The sequence below is a fragment of the Pararge aegeria genome, chromosome 11, assembly GCF_905163445.1.
Source record: "Pararge aegeria chromosome 11, ilParAegt1.1, whole genome shotgun sequence".
NCBI lineage: Eukaryota > Metazoa > Arthropoda > Insecta > Lepidoptera > Nymphalidae > Pararge > Pararge aegeria.
In genome coordinates, this window is record NC_053190.1 from 9,220,609 (window position 1) to 9,237,751 (window position 17,143).

Sequence of the window (17,143 nt, forward strand, 5' to 3'; positions counted from 1 at the left end):
ATTGATAAATTCCAAAGAAAATATTTACAATTCAAAAACATGCAATGAAAAAATATTAAGTTCAAAAAAACAATTTGCTGAGTAGCACAATATACCCGCAGATATTGATTCGGTACCAACTGCCTATATAAAATAGCGGCTCCTTTTGTAAAGGCATAACGTAATTTTTTTCATAGCGAGTAAATGAATAAATTCATAATGTTCGCTGTTTTTCTACATTACTATAATTATAAGCGTAATTTAAGTAATATGATATTGTTGCTGTTTCAATTTGAAATATATAATTGTATATGCGGCTACAACAAATTAAAACATTGCAAGCGATTATTCATTATGTTATACTTTGTTTAAATACTATATGTTTTAGAATTTGCAGCGTTTGAATTTGAATTACTGATCGACCATTGAATCTAATTTTACTATATCAATAATTATTACATGAACAGTGCATTTAATACGAAATAAATTAAGAAACACTGCTTAAGCTGTATTTAAACTATATTGGTCATAGATATTTAATTGTATAAAGTAATTAGTCACTTGCGAGGTTTTAATTTGGGCCAGCCGTATTGTTATGTTTAGCGCTTAAAAATACATAGTCTGATAAATGTATAACGTGTTTTGTAAGATATTTATTTATTAGTATTAAGTATTAACTTCACAACTCCCATATTTCCATGACAGAGGTTTGTTTAAGGTTAACAATTAATGTTAGATTACCGAGAACAAAATAATATTGTACACCGTTCATATTGTTAATTATTGAGCTGATATATAGTATAATATTATGAATACGTAGTATTAAATTGTAATCGATATAATATCACAGACTTGAACCCTGCCAAATATTATTACCTTAAGATTTATCATATGAACACGAACAAAATACTTAACTAAACAAAAATATCGAAATAAAAAAAATTAAAGTATAGAATGCTTAATGTAATCTTTTTTAATAAAAATTTTATTACGTACTAACCCTTATCTAATAAATAATAATTGTTTGTTAAGCATCGGGATAGAGACATTAAAAGGAATCAGTTTTATTAAAGGTTATACTATATATCCACGATCTCCTAAACATAATTGGATTGTTTGTAAAAGCGCTTGATTAATATTCGATTTTATGTACATATACTTACCTGTTTGTATCTCATATTTAGACTACACAATATGTTAACATACAATGAAAGCTTTATTAGTTTAAGGTCAATTACACTGTATTGTATAATTTAAGTGTAGAGTGATATTTTATGCCTTGTTGCTATTAAAATGTTTAACTAGCGCCCACAAAACAATAAACTATCTACACACTAGCGTTAATCGCGGTCCGAAATACACTTGCGCTAAGCGCGATGCGAATTTATGTCAGCTTTCAAACAAATTGTAAGGTCCAGAAGGGTTAATTTTGCGCTTTCGTTTCCACGTTTATTATGTCATTCACACGCTTTTTAAGCGTAGAGACCTGTTTGAGCATCAAAACAAATTTATCTTCAAAACAAAATTCACCTTATGTTTCAAGTATGCCGACTTGATAGGCGTTTTCCGTCAATACTATGTATTTGTAGTTAATCTACCGCCGCCGCGTTCAAAAAGCAGTTTCTACAGAGAATATGTTGACAATAAACAGAGGTTGAGTTCAAATTTTAAAATTCTGAATTTATTTCTATCACAGGTACTTAAGCAGCGTTCATACAAACAAGTTTTCATTATTGTGCGGCGATAACTACATTCGTTAACTTACTACTAAAAGTAGGAGGGTTCCAAACGCGCCCTGTTGCTCTTTTCTAACACGAGCACTCGCTATTTAATCGTCATTATTTTATCCTGTATAAGATGAAAGCGACATGACGGCAGCGTCAATGAACTTAAAACTAAACAATTAGGTACTTTGGCTCAGATACAGTGTTTTCATAATGAAAAAAAAACAACTAAAAAAGTGAAGATGCAAATATCATGCTTTGGGTAATGAATATTGCAAACATAATAAGGAAAATAACGTGCGAATTGACCTTTTTGAGACAAGTAAAACTGAGCGAAATAAATCGCTACTTATCTGCGCGAAACACGACTCGTCTAGTGAATAGGCATTATGACAGTAACAAAGAATCGCTAAAATATTGTTTATCAAATGACCTATGATATGATATGCAAAGTGTATTTTTATTTATATTCGAAGTGATATTCGTATTTATTTTCAATAAAGTGAAACGCCGAATTCAAAATCAAGACGTAACGTCTATATAAACGTAATTTTGTACCGCTTGAACTTCGTAAATCTACATATAACAAGTATTTTATGATTTAAAACTATCAGTTGCTTAGTTTTTGTTATCAATACCAAAATCAATAATCTTTAGCTATGGAACAAGTACTTACTAAAGCTCTATTTGCCTATGACGTCACTAGTACGGCCATGACACTCGGCAAGCGTTTTCGCGAGAAATATTTTTCTTAATACTGTTTGCAATTTATAGAAAAAAACTTTTAATTTCTGCAAAAATATCTTATTTTTGCAGAAATTAAATTAAATGAAAGAAGATAAGATAGTAGATTATTTCGAACACCATAGAGCAGTTTTTCAAAATTAGTCATCATGCCCATTCACGCTGCTATTTACAAATGACGTATCCGTCCCCACTCGCGATATTTACAAATAATTTAGCATGCCTAACGGCAATAGACTTTAATATCGTCTTCATGTGGACTGTAGTTGAACATTAAAAATCATTGGCATACATAAATATTCTAAAAATATGTCAATTACAAATGTAATAATAGCCTTATAGTTTAATAGTTATAAGTGTTTTTGTCGATCAAGTTTAAGATCTATTGGCATTTACTATAGGAGTTAATCCTCAGGTGCACTTTCAATAAATTATAAACAACTTATGTTATTTTTGTAAGCTTGTTAAGACAATAAGTACCAACATGGAAGGTTTTGATGATTTTCTTAAAATAAGGTCTTACACATTTTTATTACCTACTTTATTTTTTATTGTTAATCAACCAGTTTAATATTATTATTATTTTAAATAATCGTCATCGATGCAAACCTTTTTATGGTCTATTTATATTTAACCTGTGGTCGGACTTGGTAATGATCTAAATATTAGAATATGTTTGTAGATCATTTCACTATGGTACGGTCTATCAACAATGTTTTATCTACAAATCCGAATCTTTACTAAAGATCAGTTTAAAATAAAAAGTACTTACTATAAATATGTTGTCCTGAGGATAAAGATTTACTGATAAAGACATCAGTGTCATGTATTGTGTCATTAAGGATTAATTTGATAAAATATTTTCACTTAAAAATAATAAGAACTATTCAGGTTCTACATTGTTGATAATGTGTCAATTCTTACAATGCGCGGTTCTTGCCTGGTTTTGCGTATATTATACCGCATTATTTATAACACTTCATAAATATTAAACTTAAACTTACATTCAATAGAATGTTTAAAATTCTAAAATTGTATGGTAAAATTAATTAGCTAGCTCTAAAAGTTGTGCTATTTTTAAACTTAGGGTGACTTTTATGACAATCATTGAATGGACAGTTGAATTCATAATATGAAACAGAGGCTTGCGCATGGTTTTGACCAGGATAAGCATAAACCGCTGACGAAACTACCTATCACGATCTATGAGCAATTCTACAGGGTTACAGGAAAAGTTGACCTGGATAATGAAGGATGTTATTATTCGGATCACTACTGATAATGTGCTATTTAAAAGTGAAACGTTTTAAAGATATTTAATTTAGGGTGTTTTCGAAAACAGAAATCTGCTCTAATTTAAACGTGAAAAAATAAAATTAACAAGTTCCGTTTTTTCCTGTTTTTACATATAGTATATGACTACATGTCTTAACGTTGCTCCGGTGGCGTAGTTTTCAAGTTTTAACCAATTAAAGGAGACATATTGACATTTACGTACAGATTTTCCTGTTTTTCGCGAATTTTAATGAATAAAAAATAATTTAGCAAATTAAGCTTTATATTATTTAATTATATTCGTCGTATATCATGGGATTCCGCAAAGTAAGGCCTGCTTCTATTCAATGCTTATGCCGATCATAAAGGTTTTTAAAACTTACTTTCTGAGCGTTATCCACCAACCTTGACGAAACACCTACACGCCACGCTATTACACCTAAATAAATAGGTACCATTTAAACTCAATTTATAAATAAGGTTTAGAATTGTGGATATTTTGATATCTTTTAAAACGAAAGACGGATTTGTGGGTCACAAAAATTATTATCGGTAAATAATAGTTTATTTGCCGTAAATCGTAACGAAACTTATTTTATCTTAAAATATCAAACTTTAATTATTATTTTTCCCACCTTTCTTAGTTTTAGATAGAATTTGTCATACTTACCGTTGTTTACACATTAGTAAACGTTTTAAAACCAAAGCGTTACTGTTTACCGCCATTTTTTTATATTTCGTGATGTCTCTCAACTTTGCCGTTTACTTATGTTAGTTCATAACTTGTGTATTTTTTGTACATTTAAGACATTCCAGTTTATTAAAGTGTATACCAAAGAACTGTGTTATTTTTATACATCTTTACTTTTAATAAACCCTCTATTTAATTCGGTTATACTTTCTACAACTAAACTAGAATGGCATGACTGAAGAACTTTTTTTTTACATAAAAAATCGACTTTGTTAAACAACTTAAACGCAAGAAATAAATATTTTCTACAACATTTTTAAGTCGGTGCCAAGTAAAATGTAATATTACTAAGCGTACTTAGATGTGCCGCCTACTTTGTATTAGAGGGCACCGCAATCAAAGCTGCCGACGGAACGCCTTGGATTTACGGACAACATGGATGATTATATATATATATATTATTTGAGACCAACAACCAAGCTCCCGTGCCGCCTAGCGCTGTGCCTTTGTGAATAACGGAATCAAACATCGGTTTTCCAACAGTCTTCAGAAGTTCTGCTATTATTTCACCGTCACCTTCAGTTTGAGAGCCTCACTAATGTCATATAGACTGACGTCCGGGTAGTATCGGTACAGAGTTAGGTCAATTTGGCTTTAGGGTTGTCGTCTGAATCCCCAAAAGGCCTGTGTTGTGAAGTATGAGTGTCCATGGAAGTTCTAAACCTCACCCAAGATCTCAGCCCTGGCATAAATAAGATAAACATTGTCAGGCTTCCATCGCCGCAACTGGCCTATCTTTTTCTTTGATGGCCATAATAATTTTTATCACACTTGCTCATAACAAGAACTTTATTACATCGATATAAGGATTCCTATCCAAGATATTAGACCCATATTATTTTAAAATAACCGTACTTGTCCTTTATTTATGATTACCATTAAGTTTAGTTTGCACCTCACTACAAGTTATATGAATAAAGATGGACCTCTTTTAATTAAGCCGTGTAATACAGATTTTTTTTTTTATAACAAAGAAGTCTTATGCGGCTTAAAATAGTAGGCATTTCCAAAAATGAACAAATCTTTTCACTTTGATAATGATAAATGAACTTTTAATTTTATCAGATTATTCACTATTCATAAGTAGTTATATTTTTATTAAAATGTTCGAGTAGTTCTTGAGTTTAACTATTATTTACAAACATACGAAAAATCTACTTATACCTAATATAACCATAGATTAGATAGTTCTAATCTATGGTTATATTAGGTATAAGTAGATTTAACACTAGAACACTAGTGTGTTCACGAAAAGATTGCGCAGATTAATAGGAGATTAAAGCAATAAATAAATAATGATAAAAAAATAATATAACAAAAATGAGAGAATATAAATCGTCATTACCAAGTGTACATTTCAAATCGGCGGGCTAGCAATGATGCAGGTTCTACTACTAGTTGTTTTGGCACTTACCAGTGTTGTTTATGGTGAGTAACAAGAGTGTGAAGTCGGGGAGCTCACGCTTCTCGATAAGTCACTAACCTTTACGGTAAGTGACGTACCGAGAAGCGTGAGCGTGTTATTCGTGAACTTTGTTTACTAACAAAGTATAAAGAAGTATTATTTTAAATGATTGTAGAATACCTACTCTATCATATAATAAAGTAGATTTCAAAAACTAGATAGCCTAATCGTCGTATATTCATCTCCCTCAGCTTTTCAAATTCACCTGCTGGGCACAAGCCTTACCGTGCTCTTCGAGGCACGGGGGTTGACACCGCTAATTTCCTAACTCTAGACTGGTACTGGAAAATCTATAAAAGAAAAACCGAATATCTAACAAGTTTTGGCCCGACTCGAGATTCGACGCCTGAACTCGTGATCCTTTGTTAAACATGCTAGCAATCAAAGCAGTCAGCTAGCTTGATATAAAAATGAAATTTGATTGTTTAACAAAATTATGATTAAAACTTTAAAAGCGCTGCCAAAGCGAGATGGTCGCATCGTCGGCGGCTCCCCGGCACCAATCGAGATGTACCCGTTCATGGCCAGCATGCAAGTCAGTTGGTACGGTGGAGCTCACAATCATGGTTGCGGAGGATCTCTCATTACAAGAACTGCAATACTCTCTGCTGCTCATTGTTTTTAGTAAGTACCTATAAATATGTTAAGATGTATTTTCTTACTGATGGGTCTCCACTACCTACCTTTTGTCGGATTTTTCAAATGTATAATAACCATAGTTACCTACGTATATGAGTAGTTACCCAAGTTTACTGTATACTAGCTGACCGAGCAACTTGGTCTGCACCAAATCGGTTATTAGAGGTTTAAATATCTTTAAAAAACCTGGAAACTAAATGAAGCGCTATCTACCAGGTCCAGTTTTATTTCCAAACTATGTTATTCTTGGCCGGGCCGGGCGGCTCGCTGCATTTTTCTTGCTTTTTGCGTTTCTATACCCGTCGCAACTTCTAAGCGATTGGTTCAATTTGAATAATTTAAAAAGGAATTTGCAGGTATATTATCCAACTTAAGACTCATAAAACTATTTATTTGGAGAAGGATTAATATCATGATAGGCACCATCTTACGGTTGTACCCGTGTTTTAAATGAAAAATTATAAAAAAAAGTAGTTACTATGACTTAACCATAACAGTTAGACAAACATAGGTACCATATATACCATACCATTATCGCGACTTTACGTAGTAAAAACACTCAAAAATAACTGCACTTTTAAGTTGAACACAGACAAACGGATTAACTTTATTAAACAGTTTTTTTTTTTTACTTTTCGAATCTACACGTTGAGATTCATAGTTAACAAGTCTCTCATAAAAAAAAACATTTTTGGACTGCTATAATCCACAAACTCGGGTTATCAGCCCAATAGGAACTTCACAATGGTAAAACATTTATAAATACAAACAGACTTACGACAACATACGTCATTTTTCCTTCAGTAGTCGGGTAAATAGTGTAATTAAACTAAGAATAATAAACCTGGTTGGTTAAGGGTAGTTAAAACAATCGTTTTTTGTTTCAGTTTTTATTATTCTGAGAGACGATGGAGTGCGCGCGTCGGGTGTCCCATATTATCGAGCGACGGTGGCACCCGCCTTGAGGTGTCACATACTATCTTACACCAAGACTATGTACACAGGCTACTGTTAAATGACGTGGCAATCGTCAGACTGGCATCACCTGCGCCACTTTCCAATAAAATTCAGTTGGGCCGCATTGCAGGACCAAACTACACCCTCCCCGATAATCTACGCGTATACGTAGCGGGTTGGGGATTAACACACGTAAGTATTTACCTACCTATATATATAAGATCAAATGGTCACAACCCATGGTCGTGCAGGGCAAGTTTTAAAGTAACAAATAACCATACACTCTTACGTCATGATATATTGATAATCGTTTAACATACCTATTAGTCTTAAATGAAAATCTTAGACCAAATTCCAACGAGTTTTGTTATTTTTAATTATCATGATAGCATAACAACTATCATGCCGAGCCTATCAACGTCTCACTCACTCATTATGTGCGGTTTTCCTCAAAAGTGGGATTTACTATAAGCATAGACCCTGCATCCTGTTAGAATGCTTGAAATCTTACAATGTATCACATCACTGATAGCTTACTATTTTTGGTACAAAGATGAAACCATTTCCTTTCCATTCTTAGAACATGGTAACAACTGGACGAGGTAGTTCTTGTCTGAAATAAATATTATAGAACACCGATAAATACAAACATTCTTGAGATGATGCTTTTTTTTATTTACTACAAGTTAACACTACACTACACTACACTACTACGACAATACACACATCGCCATCTAGTCCCAAAGTAAGCGTAGCTTGTGTTATCTTAGTACGATGAATAATTTTATTAATAATATACCCACATAAATACTTATAACATAAAGGTAAACACCCAGACACTGAAAAACATTCATGTTCATTACACAAACATTGTCCAGTTGTGGAAATCGGACCCACTGCGCCAATCGGCCGTCGGTTTCAAACCGACATTTTACGGAACGCTGAATCGCTTAACAGCACGTCTAGTCTTGTCGAAAGGTTGGTAACTAGCCACGACCGAATTCTCCCATCAGATAAAAAATGACCTTATCTTTTATGTTTTGTATCTGTATAGTATATAATTATGTCATCTGTATAGTACTTTAACACATTTCTTTTGCTGCAGTTTGAAAACCTTGAAGTATCGGATGAGCTGCAACATACATACCTTTTTATAATCAACCAAGACCTCTGCACTAAGCGTTACGCTGAACTCGGGCAGCAGCCTGGTAACGAAAACATGATAACAAGAGTAACACCGGAAATGATGTGCAGTGGTATCCTTGACGTCGGTGGCAAAGACGCTTGCTCGGGTGACTCCGGTGGCCCCGTCGTGCATGGAGGCGACATCATCGTCGGTGTGACATCTTGGGGCTACACATGTGCGCATCCTCTTTACCCAGGAGTCAGCGCACGTGTTCCATCTTACACTCAATGGATAGTTGAAACGGCGGTTGCTTAGCCAAATGACCATACTGTGAATAATACAATAAAAAAAATTAAAGCATGTGTTTTCTTTTTCACCATAATTACCCATGGTATTGAAAGGAGGCAAAGCCTCATAAGGAGAGGTTTTGGCTAACGTTCCGCCATTATCGTCGATTTGGGTGGTCAGGACGTCATGGGTGGCTCTTGAAGCCTAATAGTGCATGCAGACGACATCAATGTCTGTATGTGGTCGGTATCACAGCTCGGGGGCCCTTAGAGCTCCCTGTCCCTCCCGAAATCTGTTATTTAAAAAAGTTTAGTCTTTGCCAAAGAACCTTAATAATGTTCAAAATTATAATTTAAATTAATTATGGTCCAATTATTTTAATGTTTTTGAATGCGCTTATAGGAACTTATCAAATTCGACTCCGACTGGTACTAAGTATTATTTTTATTTTTTATTTGATATCCTACTTGAAATGATTCATAGAAATTCCACCCCAAAAAGGGAGTCTAGTTAAAACGCTCTAAACTCAGGATATATCAGTTCGAGTCATATCTTTTTCATTAAGCCCAATTATTGTCCTATTTAGAACACGCAAACGTTTACTTTGCTTTGAAGCGGTGGTTAGGACTTTGGGGTGCCGAGTTCGAATCCCAACACGCACGCACCTCCAACTTTTGTCAGTTATGTGCGTTTTAATCAATTATAATATCACTTACTTCAACGGTGAAGGGTAACATCTTGAAGAAACCTGCATGATTGGGTTCCCATATTTTAGACTTCCCTTTTTTCTTTGTCCAAGAAAAAAGGGTTTCTTTGACCCTGCGTTCTGAGTCCAAGAGTCAAATCCGGTCATGTAACGATAAGACCGATCTACATAATTATTAAATTTTTATGTCAAATTAAATAATATTTATCCACAATTGGGACTGAACGCAAATGGACAGTCTTACAAGAGCAACGGCTGTTCGAGAAACCGAAACATAATTACCCTTTATGCAACGTGTAAATGAAAACCAAAATAATACTCTGAAGCATTATTTCGGGCTTTAGAGGTACATTATTTACTATCTCTGGAATTATGTGTGAAACCGAAACTTTAATAGTTTTCGAGTAAACTATCGCCATAGTTTTTATTAAAAGAAATCAGCTATAGCCTTAACGCCACATGCAAAAGGTAAAATCAGAGTCCTGTTACTTTATCGTTGTCGTGTCCTGTAGCGTATGTACTATGCACGTCGGTTTTTTAACCTATATAGGGTTGTCATAAGTAAACACTGAGAATATGTTAAATTAGTTTGTATGGAAAAGTACCTAAATATACTAATTTAGATTTAAAAAAATTTACAGGGTGTTTTCTTATTAAATATACTTCTGCACCCTTCAACAGTATTTCGTGATTCCGTTGCACGTTGTATAAGTGAATTGAAAACATTTTTAGATAATCTTTATAATGAAATCTCTTTATATCTACATCTCTTATTATAAATAAAGATAAAGTGGATTGTTTTATTTAAAATTATGTTCTGGACTCTACGCCGATATTATGAACATTTTAATATGAGATTACTCTTATTAAAATGTTCAAAAAATATTTCAAGTTCTGGATTTGCTATACAGATACCATTATTTAAGGTTGAAATCTTATTATTACTGAAATAAAAATTGGCCTATGCTATTCGCTGAGAATGTAGCTACGAGTATATATATGCGAAGAATTAATTGAATTGTTCGAGTAGTTCTTGAGTTTAACTAAGTAGGTATTATAAAACATACAAAAAATTTACTTATAGATACCTATTAAGAACATACATTAGAACTAGTGTTCACGAAGAGATTGCGCAGATTATTACGAGATTAAAGCAATAAATAACTAATGATAAACAAATAATATAAAAAGAAAGAAAGAATATAAATCGTCATTACAATTAAAACCGCGTGCTAGCAATGATGCAGGCTCTACTACTAGTTGTTTTGGCACTTACCAATGTTGTTTATGGTAAGTAAAAAGTGTGTGAAGTCTGGTAGCTCACACTTCTCGGTACGTCACTAACCTTTACGGTAAGTGATGTATCGAGAAGCGTGAGCGTGTGCGGAAACTTTGCCATTCGCGAAAATATGTTTACTAACATCGTATAAAGCAGTATTTCTGTTTACTTTTCTAAATTATGATTATTCATACGTTAACTCTTAAAAGCGCTGCCAAAGCGAGGTCGCATCGTCGGCGGCTCCCCGGCGCCAATCGAGATGTACCCTTTCATGGCTAGCATGCAAGTCAGTTGGTTCGGCGGAGCTCACAATCATGCTTGCGGAGGATCCCTGATTACAAGAACTGCAATACTCTCTGCTGCCCATTGTTTTTAGTAAGTACCTATATAGTGTGTTTAGATGTATTTTCTTACAACAGTCGTTGTCGGATTTTTCAAATTTATAATAACCATAGTTATAATACCTACGTAGCTACCGTAGTTTATTGTATATGTATTTCTACTACGTGTCCAGGATTTGGACGGTATGGGGTTGATATTGATGAAATGCGACCATTATTCGACAAACAAATAAATATAGAGTTTCTATTAAATATCTTTTTCATAAGAAGATTAAGAAGGAAAATAAAAAAATACTTTATTGCACCCAAGAAAAAAATAAATAAAAGAGGCAAAAACAACAAAGGTACAAGTCAAATAAATTTGTGTAATAAAGGCGGCATTATTACTCATAGTGATTTCTTCCAGGCAACCATAAGTACGCCATTGCATGTTCTATCCAATAACAAATACTTAATAGCAGACTGAAATAAAACTACTTTACAGCTTTACTATTCAACTGTTTGTAAAACTTATAAAAATTAGTGTGCCGTACCATCTACTTTCACTGGTACAAGATTGACTCCTACTCAAAAATAAAATGCCGGTTTTGTTTTTAAATACAGGTATATTTAAAAAAAAAAAAATCGGTTATAGTAAACTCTGTTTCTACGCGGCATCGTAATGGAACGCTAAATCGCTTAGCGGAACGTGATAGACCCTTAGGTTCTTTGGCATACAAATAAAGATAATATATCTAAAAGCACAAAATTTTCTGTAGGTTTATCGGTTTTACTCCCATTTAAAATAAAATGATATTGATAATGTTATCACCATCACCATTACCAGCCCATTATATAGGGCATGGGCCTCCTATCAGCTAGCCCGGTTTTAAATTTCTTCGTAGTAGGGTTTTTAATTTTTTGAACCTTTTATCAAGTCTATACAGTTCAGGACTTGCTATACTGATACCATTATTTTTAAGGTTGAAATCTTATTATTACTGAAATAAAAATTGACCTATGCTATTCGCTGAGAATGTAGCTACGATATATACTCGTAGCTACATTCTTCTTTCATTTCATACAGATTATGCGAAGAATTAATTGAATTGTTCGAGTAGTTCTTGAGTTTAACTAAGTAGGTATTATAAAACATACAAAAAATCTACTTATAGATACCTATTAAGAGCATAGATTAGAACTAGTGTTCACGAAGAGATTGCGCAGATTATTAGGAGATTAAAGCAATAAATAAAAAATGATAAACAAATAATATAAAAAGAAAGAAATATACTTTTATATTTTATAATTTGGAATCTACACACTCAGATCTTTTATTTCATGTGAAATCTTACATGCAGGAGCTTCTATACACATTGGTATTTGGCAGTATAATAGCAAGTAGTAAGTATTCTTAATGACAAGGTTGCATGGAAGCATCCGGCTCCGCTTTCAGCTCTTATAAGATAGAAAAATGAATGTTAAAATGTAAAATGTAAATTGTTGATGTCGGAAAAGAGCAACTGCTGAGTTTCTTGCCGGCTTCTTCTCGGTAGAATCTGCCTTCCGAACCGGTGGTAGAGTCACTACAAACGGACAGACTTGACGTTTCAAAAGTGCTTATATTGGGCCTACTTGAAATAAATGAATTTTTAATTTTGAATTTTTTGAAAAAAAAAAATTTTTTTTGCTTATTTTGGTCCTTCATAATAACCGCCATGTTAGATTTACCGCTACGTTACGTAGTAAACAACACTCAAAAATAACTGCATTTTTAGGTTGAACACAGACGAACGGATTAACTTTATTAAATAGTTTTTTTTTTTACTTTTCGAGTCTACATGTTGTTAGTTAATAAGTCTCTCATAAAAAACAAATTTTAGACTGCTATAATCGACAAACACGGGTTATCAACCCAATAGGAACTTCACAATGCTAGAAGATTTATAAATACACACATAGACTTACGACAACACACGTCAATTTTTCTTCAGTAGTCGGGTAAATAGTGTAATTAAACTAAGAATAACAAACCTGGTTTCACAACTTTTTAAGCTTGGGGTAGTTAAAACAATCGATTCTCTGTTTCAGTTTTTATCATCCGGAGAGACGATGGAGAGCGCGCGTTGGGTGTCCCATATTATCGAGCGACGGCGGCACCCACCTTGAGGTGTCACGTACTATCTTGCACGAAGACTATGTTCACAGGCTACTGTTAAACGACGTGGCAATCGTCAGACTGGCATCACCTGCGACACTTTCCAATAAAATTCAATTGGCCCGCATTGCAGGACCAAACTACGCCCTTCCCGATAATCTACGCGTATACGTAGCGGGTTGGGGATTAACACTCGTAAGTATTTACCTACCAATATATAAAATCAAAACCCATGGTCCTACGGGATAAGTTTTAAAGAAACAAACAACCATACATTCTTACGTCATGATATATTGATAATCGTTTGACATAGGTACCTATTAGTCTTAAATGAAAAAAGTGCGTTTTTTGTTTTTTAAACTTATTTTTTATTTACTACAAGTTTACACTACACTACTACGAAACTACACACATCGCCATCTAGTCCCAAAGTAAGCGTAGCTTGTGTTATGGGTAGGTACTAAGATAACTAAATAAATAAAAAATAAATATACTACGACAATACACACATCGCCATCTAGCCCCAAAGTAAGCGTAGCTTGTGTTATGGGTACTGAGATAGCTGATGAATAATTTTATGAATATACCTACATAAATACATATAACATATAGGTAAATACCCAGGCACTGAAAAGCATTCATGTTCATCACACAAACATTGTTCAGTAGTGGGAATCGAACCCACGGCCGTGGACCCAGAAAGCAGGGTCGCTGCCCACTACCCTAATCGGCCGTAGGTTTCTACCAGATTTTGTACGGAACGCTGAATCGCTTAGCGGCACGTCTTGTCGGAAGGTTGGTAACTAGCCACGGCCGAAGCCTACCACCAGATAAAAAATGATTTTACCTTTTATGTTTTGTATCTGTATAGTATATAAATATGTATAGTACTTTAACACGTTTCTTTTGCAATGCAGTATGAAAACCATGAAGTATCGAATGAGCTGCAACATACGTACGTTTTTATAATCAACCATGACCTCTGCACTAAGCGTTACGCTGAACTCGGGCGGCAACCTGGTAACGAAAACATTCTATCAAAAGTAACACCGGAAATGATGTGCACTGGTATCCTTGACGTCGGTGGTCAAGACGCTTGCTCGGGTGACTCCGGTGGCCCTGTCGTGCGAGGAGGCGACATCATCGTCGGTGTGACATCTTGGGGCCACACATGTGCGCATCCTCTTTACCCAGGAGTCAACGTACGTGTTCCATCTTACACTCAATGGATCGTTGAAACGGCTGTGGCTTAGCCAAATTACTTTACTGTTATATTAATTAATTAAATTAATATAATAAAATAAGAAAATAAAAACTGAAAGCTTGTGTTTTCTTTTTCACCATTATTACGATTACCCGTGGGATTGAAAGGCGGCAAAGGCTCATAACGAGTGGTTTTGGTTAACGTAACGCCATGTTGCGCACCTTTATCCACGATGACTCTGGGGACTCTGGAAGCCTCATAGTGCATCCAGACATTATCAATATCAGCAGTGGCGTGCATAGAGGGTATGCACAGGGTATGCAGATATTATAAAATCAAGAAAATTTCCAGTAAGAGTTATTAAAAGCTTAAGGGAAGGCATTTTATAATTTTTACAATTCCGCTCCTTAAGTTTTAATTACTAGTATCGGAGATTTTTTAAATTTTATATCATCTGCTCGTTTAGTGCATACCCTGTGCATACCGTCAATGCACGCCACTGAATATCAGTATGTGGTCGGTATCACAGCTCGCGGGCCTTAGAGCTACTTTCCTCTTTATCCTGGAATTCGAGAATGGATATAGAGTATATACAGTATTACAAAAGCAACTACCAAAACCGAATTATCTATAGCCATAATATCAGTAATCTGGTTTTTAAAAATATTTTATGAAATCTCTATATCTATCAAAAACTTTGTACGAAAATTGCGCGGACGGAAAACAATGAACGGAACTTCCCACACTTATAGTATATATAAAGAAGGAGTGCAGACAGCTAATATATTTTTTTAATTAGTACACGTAAAACATACTTCCACGTATTTAATTCATACACGCATATACTTATAAAATCTTTTCTAATCATTTTTGCATTGATTTAATTTGTTACTATTATTATTTTTGGCTACTTTTTTGGATTATAATTTGTTTGAAAAAAAAAACAAATTCACAGTGTATACTTCGCGAAATCTGTGATTTGAAAAGTATAAAAGTAAAGTCAACATCTCCTGAGGATGCTCCGGTTTCGGAGCGAAACGTGCGTAGAGGGTATATTGCCGAAGATTTGTTTGGTGTGGAGTATAAGGATTGAAGAAATTATAAATTACACCAAACAGATTCTCGTGCTTTTCGCGGAGTATAGCAAATTAAGCTTAATTTTGATAATATAAATTATTAACCTAATAATTTTGTAAACTTATAATTGAAATTAACTATTTTGAATTTTTTTAATGTTTTTGAATGCGCTTATAGAAACTAATAAAAAAATAAAAATCCGATTGGTACTAAGCGCCAATCGGATTTTTATTTTTTTATTTAATATCCTAATTCTTTAGGGAGCTCTGTAACAATTTAAATGTTTGTATGAAAATGCATATTGTGTTCATTGGTATTTAGGCTGGAAATTGAAATGTTAGAGTGTGATTAATCGAAATTCCACCCCAAAAAGGGAAAAAGGTTTACGTGCTTAACACAAGATATATCAGTCGGAGTAATATTTTTGCATTTAAAAGCCCAGTTATTGACATATTTAGAACACGCAAACGTATAGGTACTTGCTTCGTTGGTTATTGATGAAGCGGTGGTTAGGACTTCGGCTTCACTTTGGGTGTGCCGAGTTCGAATTCCAACACGCACGCACCTCTAATATCGCTTTCATGAGCGGTATAGCATTGCCCACAGCATTAACATACATCGCCATAGTAATGTTCTCAGCGTGCTCCGGTGCAACAAAATTCACTCCGGTGTAGGTACCCTATTTCTGCCAAAACTTTTATAAAAATTGGTCCAGCCTTTCTTGAGTTATAAATGTTGAAACTAACACGACTTTGCTTTATATATATAGACTAGCTGACCCGCGCAACTTCGTGTGCACCTAGAAAAAAACCTAGAAACTAATAGCAGCGCTACCTACCAGGTAGGCCTGTTTTATTTCCAAACGATGTTATTCGCGGCCGTACATGTTATTCTATACCCGTCGCAACTTCTAATCGATGAGTTCAATTTGAATATTTTAAAACTGAATTTGCAGGTATATAATCAAAATTAATATTTATATTACTTTATTTCTTTCGCATTTATAATATTAGTATTTAGTAGGATGATACGCATGCATTCGAGCGACTTGCTGTTATATGTGAAGAGTTATGTCCTTTATCTCCGATAATATTTATCAGATCTGCATTAAAATTAGACAAAACATGCTTGATAGTATACACTTTGAAATAAAAAAAGAATTATAAAAATTGGTCGAAATTTAACGGAGGACGAGGACTAAGGGAACAGCGATAACAAAGAACAACAGTGGATTGTTATAGGCTATTGATAATACTGAAATGAAAGTAATACAAGCGCAACGACTCTCGTTTCGAGGTACCGAAACCGAATTACCCTTTATATAAGTGAATTGAAAAACTTTTTTTTATATTATCTTTATAATGAAATCTCTCTATATCTAGTTATACTTAATAAAGATAAAGTGAATTGTTTTATTTAAAACTATGTTGTGGATTCTTCGTCGATATTCA

At 34.0% G+C, this 17,143-nt stretch overlaps 2 protein-coding genes across 2 annotated transcripts; both read left to right on the top strand.

Moving 5' to 3' along the window:
• Positions 1 to 6,374: 6,374 nt before the first annotated feature.
• Positions 6,375 to 8,996, top strand: LOC120627412 (trypsin CFT-1-like). Its single transcript, XM_039895414.1, has 3 exons — positions 6,375 to 6,562; positions 7,465 to 7,726; positions 8,640 to 8,996. Exons 1-3 carry the CDS (start codon positions 6,375 to 6,377, stop codon positions 8,973 to 8,975), a joined length of 786 nt encoding a protein of 261 aa, XP_039751348.1. The 3' UTR covers positions 8,976 to 8,996.
• A 1,896-nt stretch (positions 8,997 to 10,892) lies between these two features.
• On the top strand, positions 10,893 to 14,664 carry LOC120627414 (trypsin CFT-1-like). Its single transcript, XM_039895415.1, has 4 exons — positions 10,893 to 10,944; positions 11,143 to 11,308; positions 13,345 to 13,606; positions 14,329 to 14,664. Exons 1-4 carry the CDS (start codon positions 10,893 to 10,895, stop codon positions 14,662 to 14,664), a joined length of 816 nt encoding a protein of 271 aa, XP_039751349.1.
• Positions 14,665 to 17,143: the final 2,479 nt, after the last annotated feature.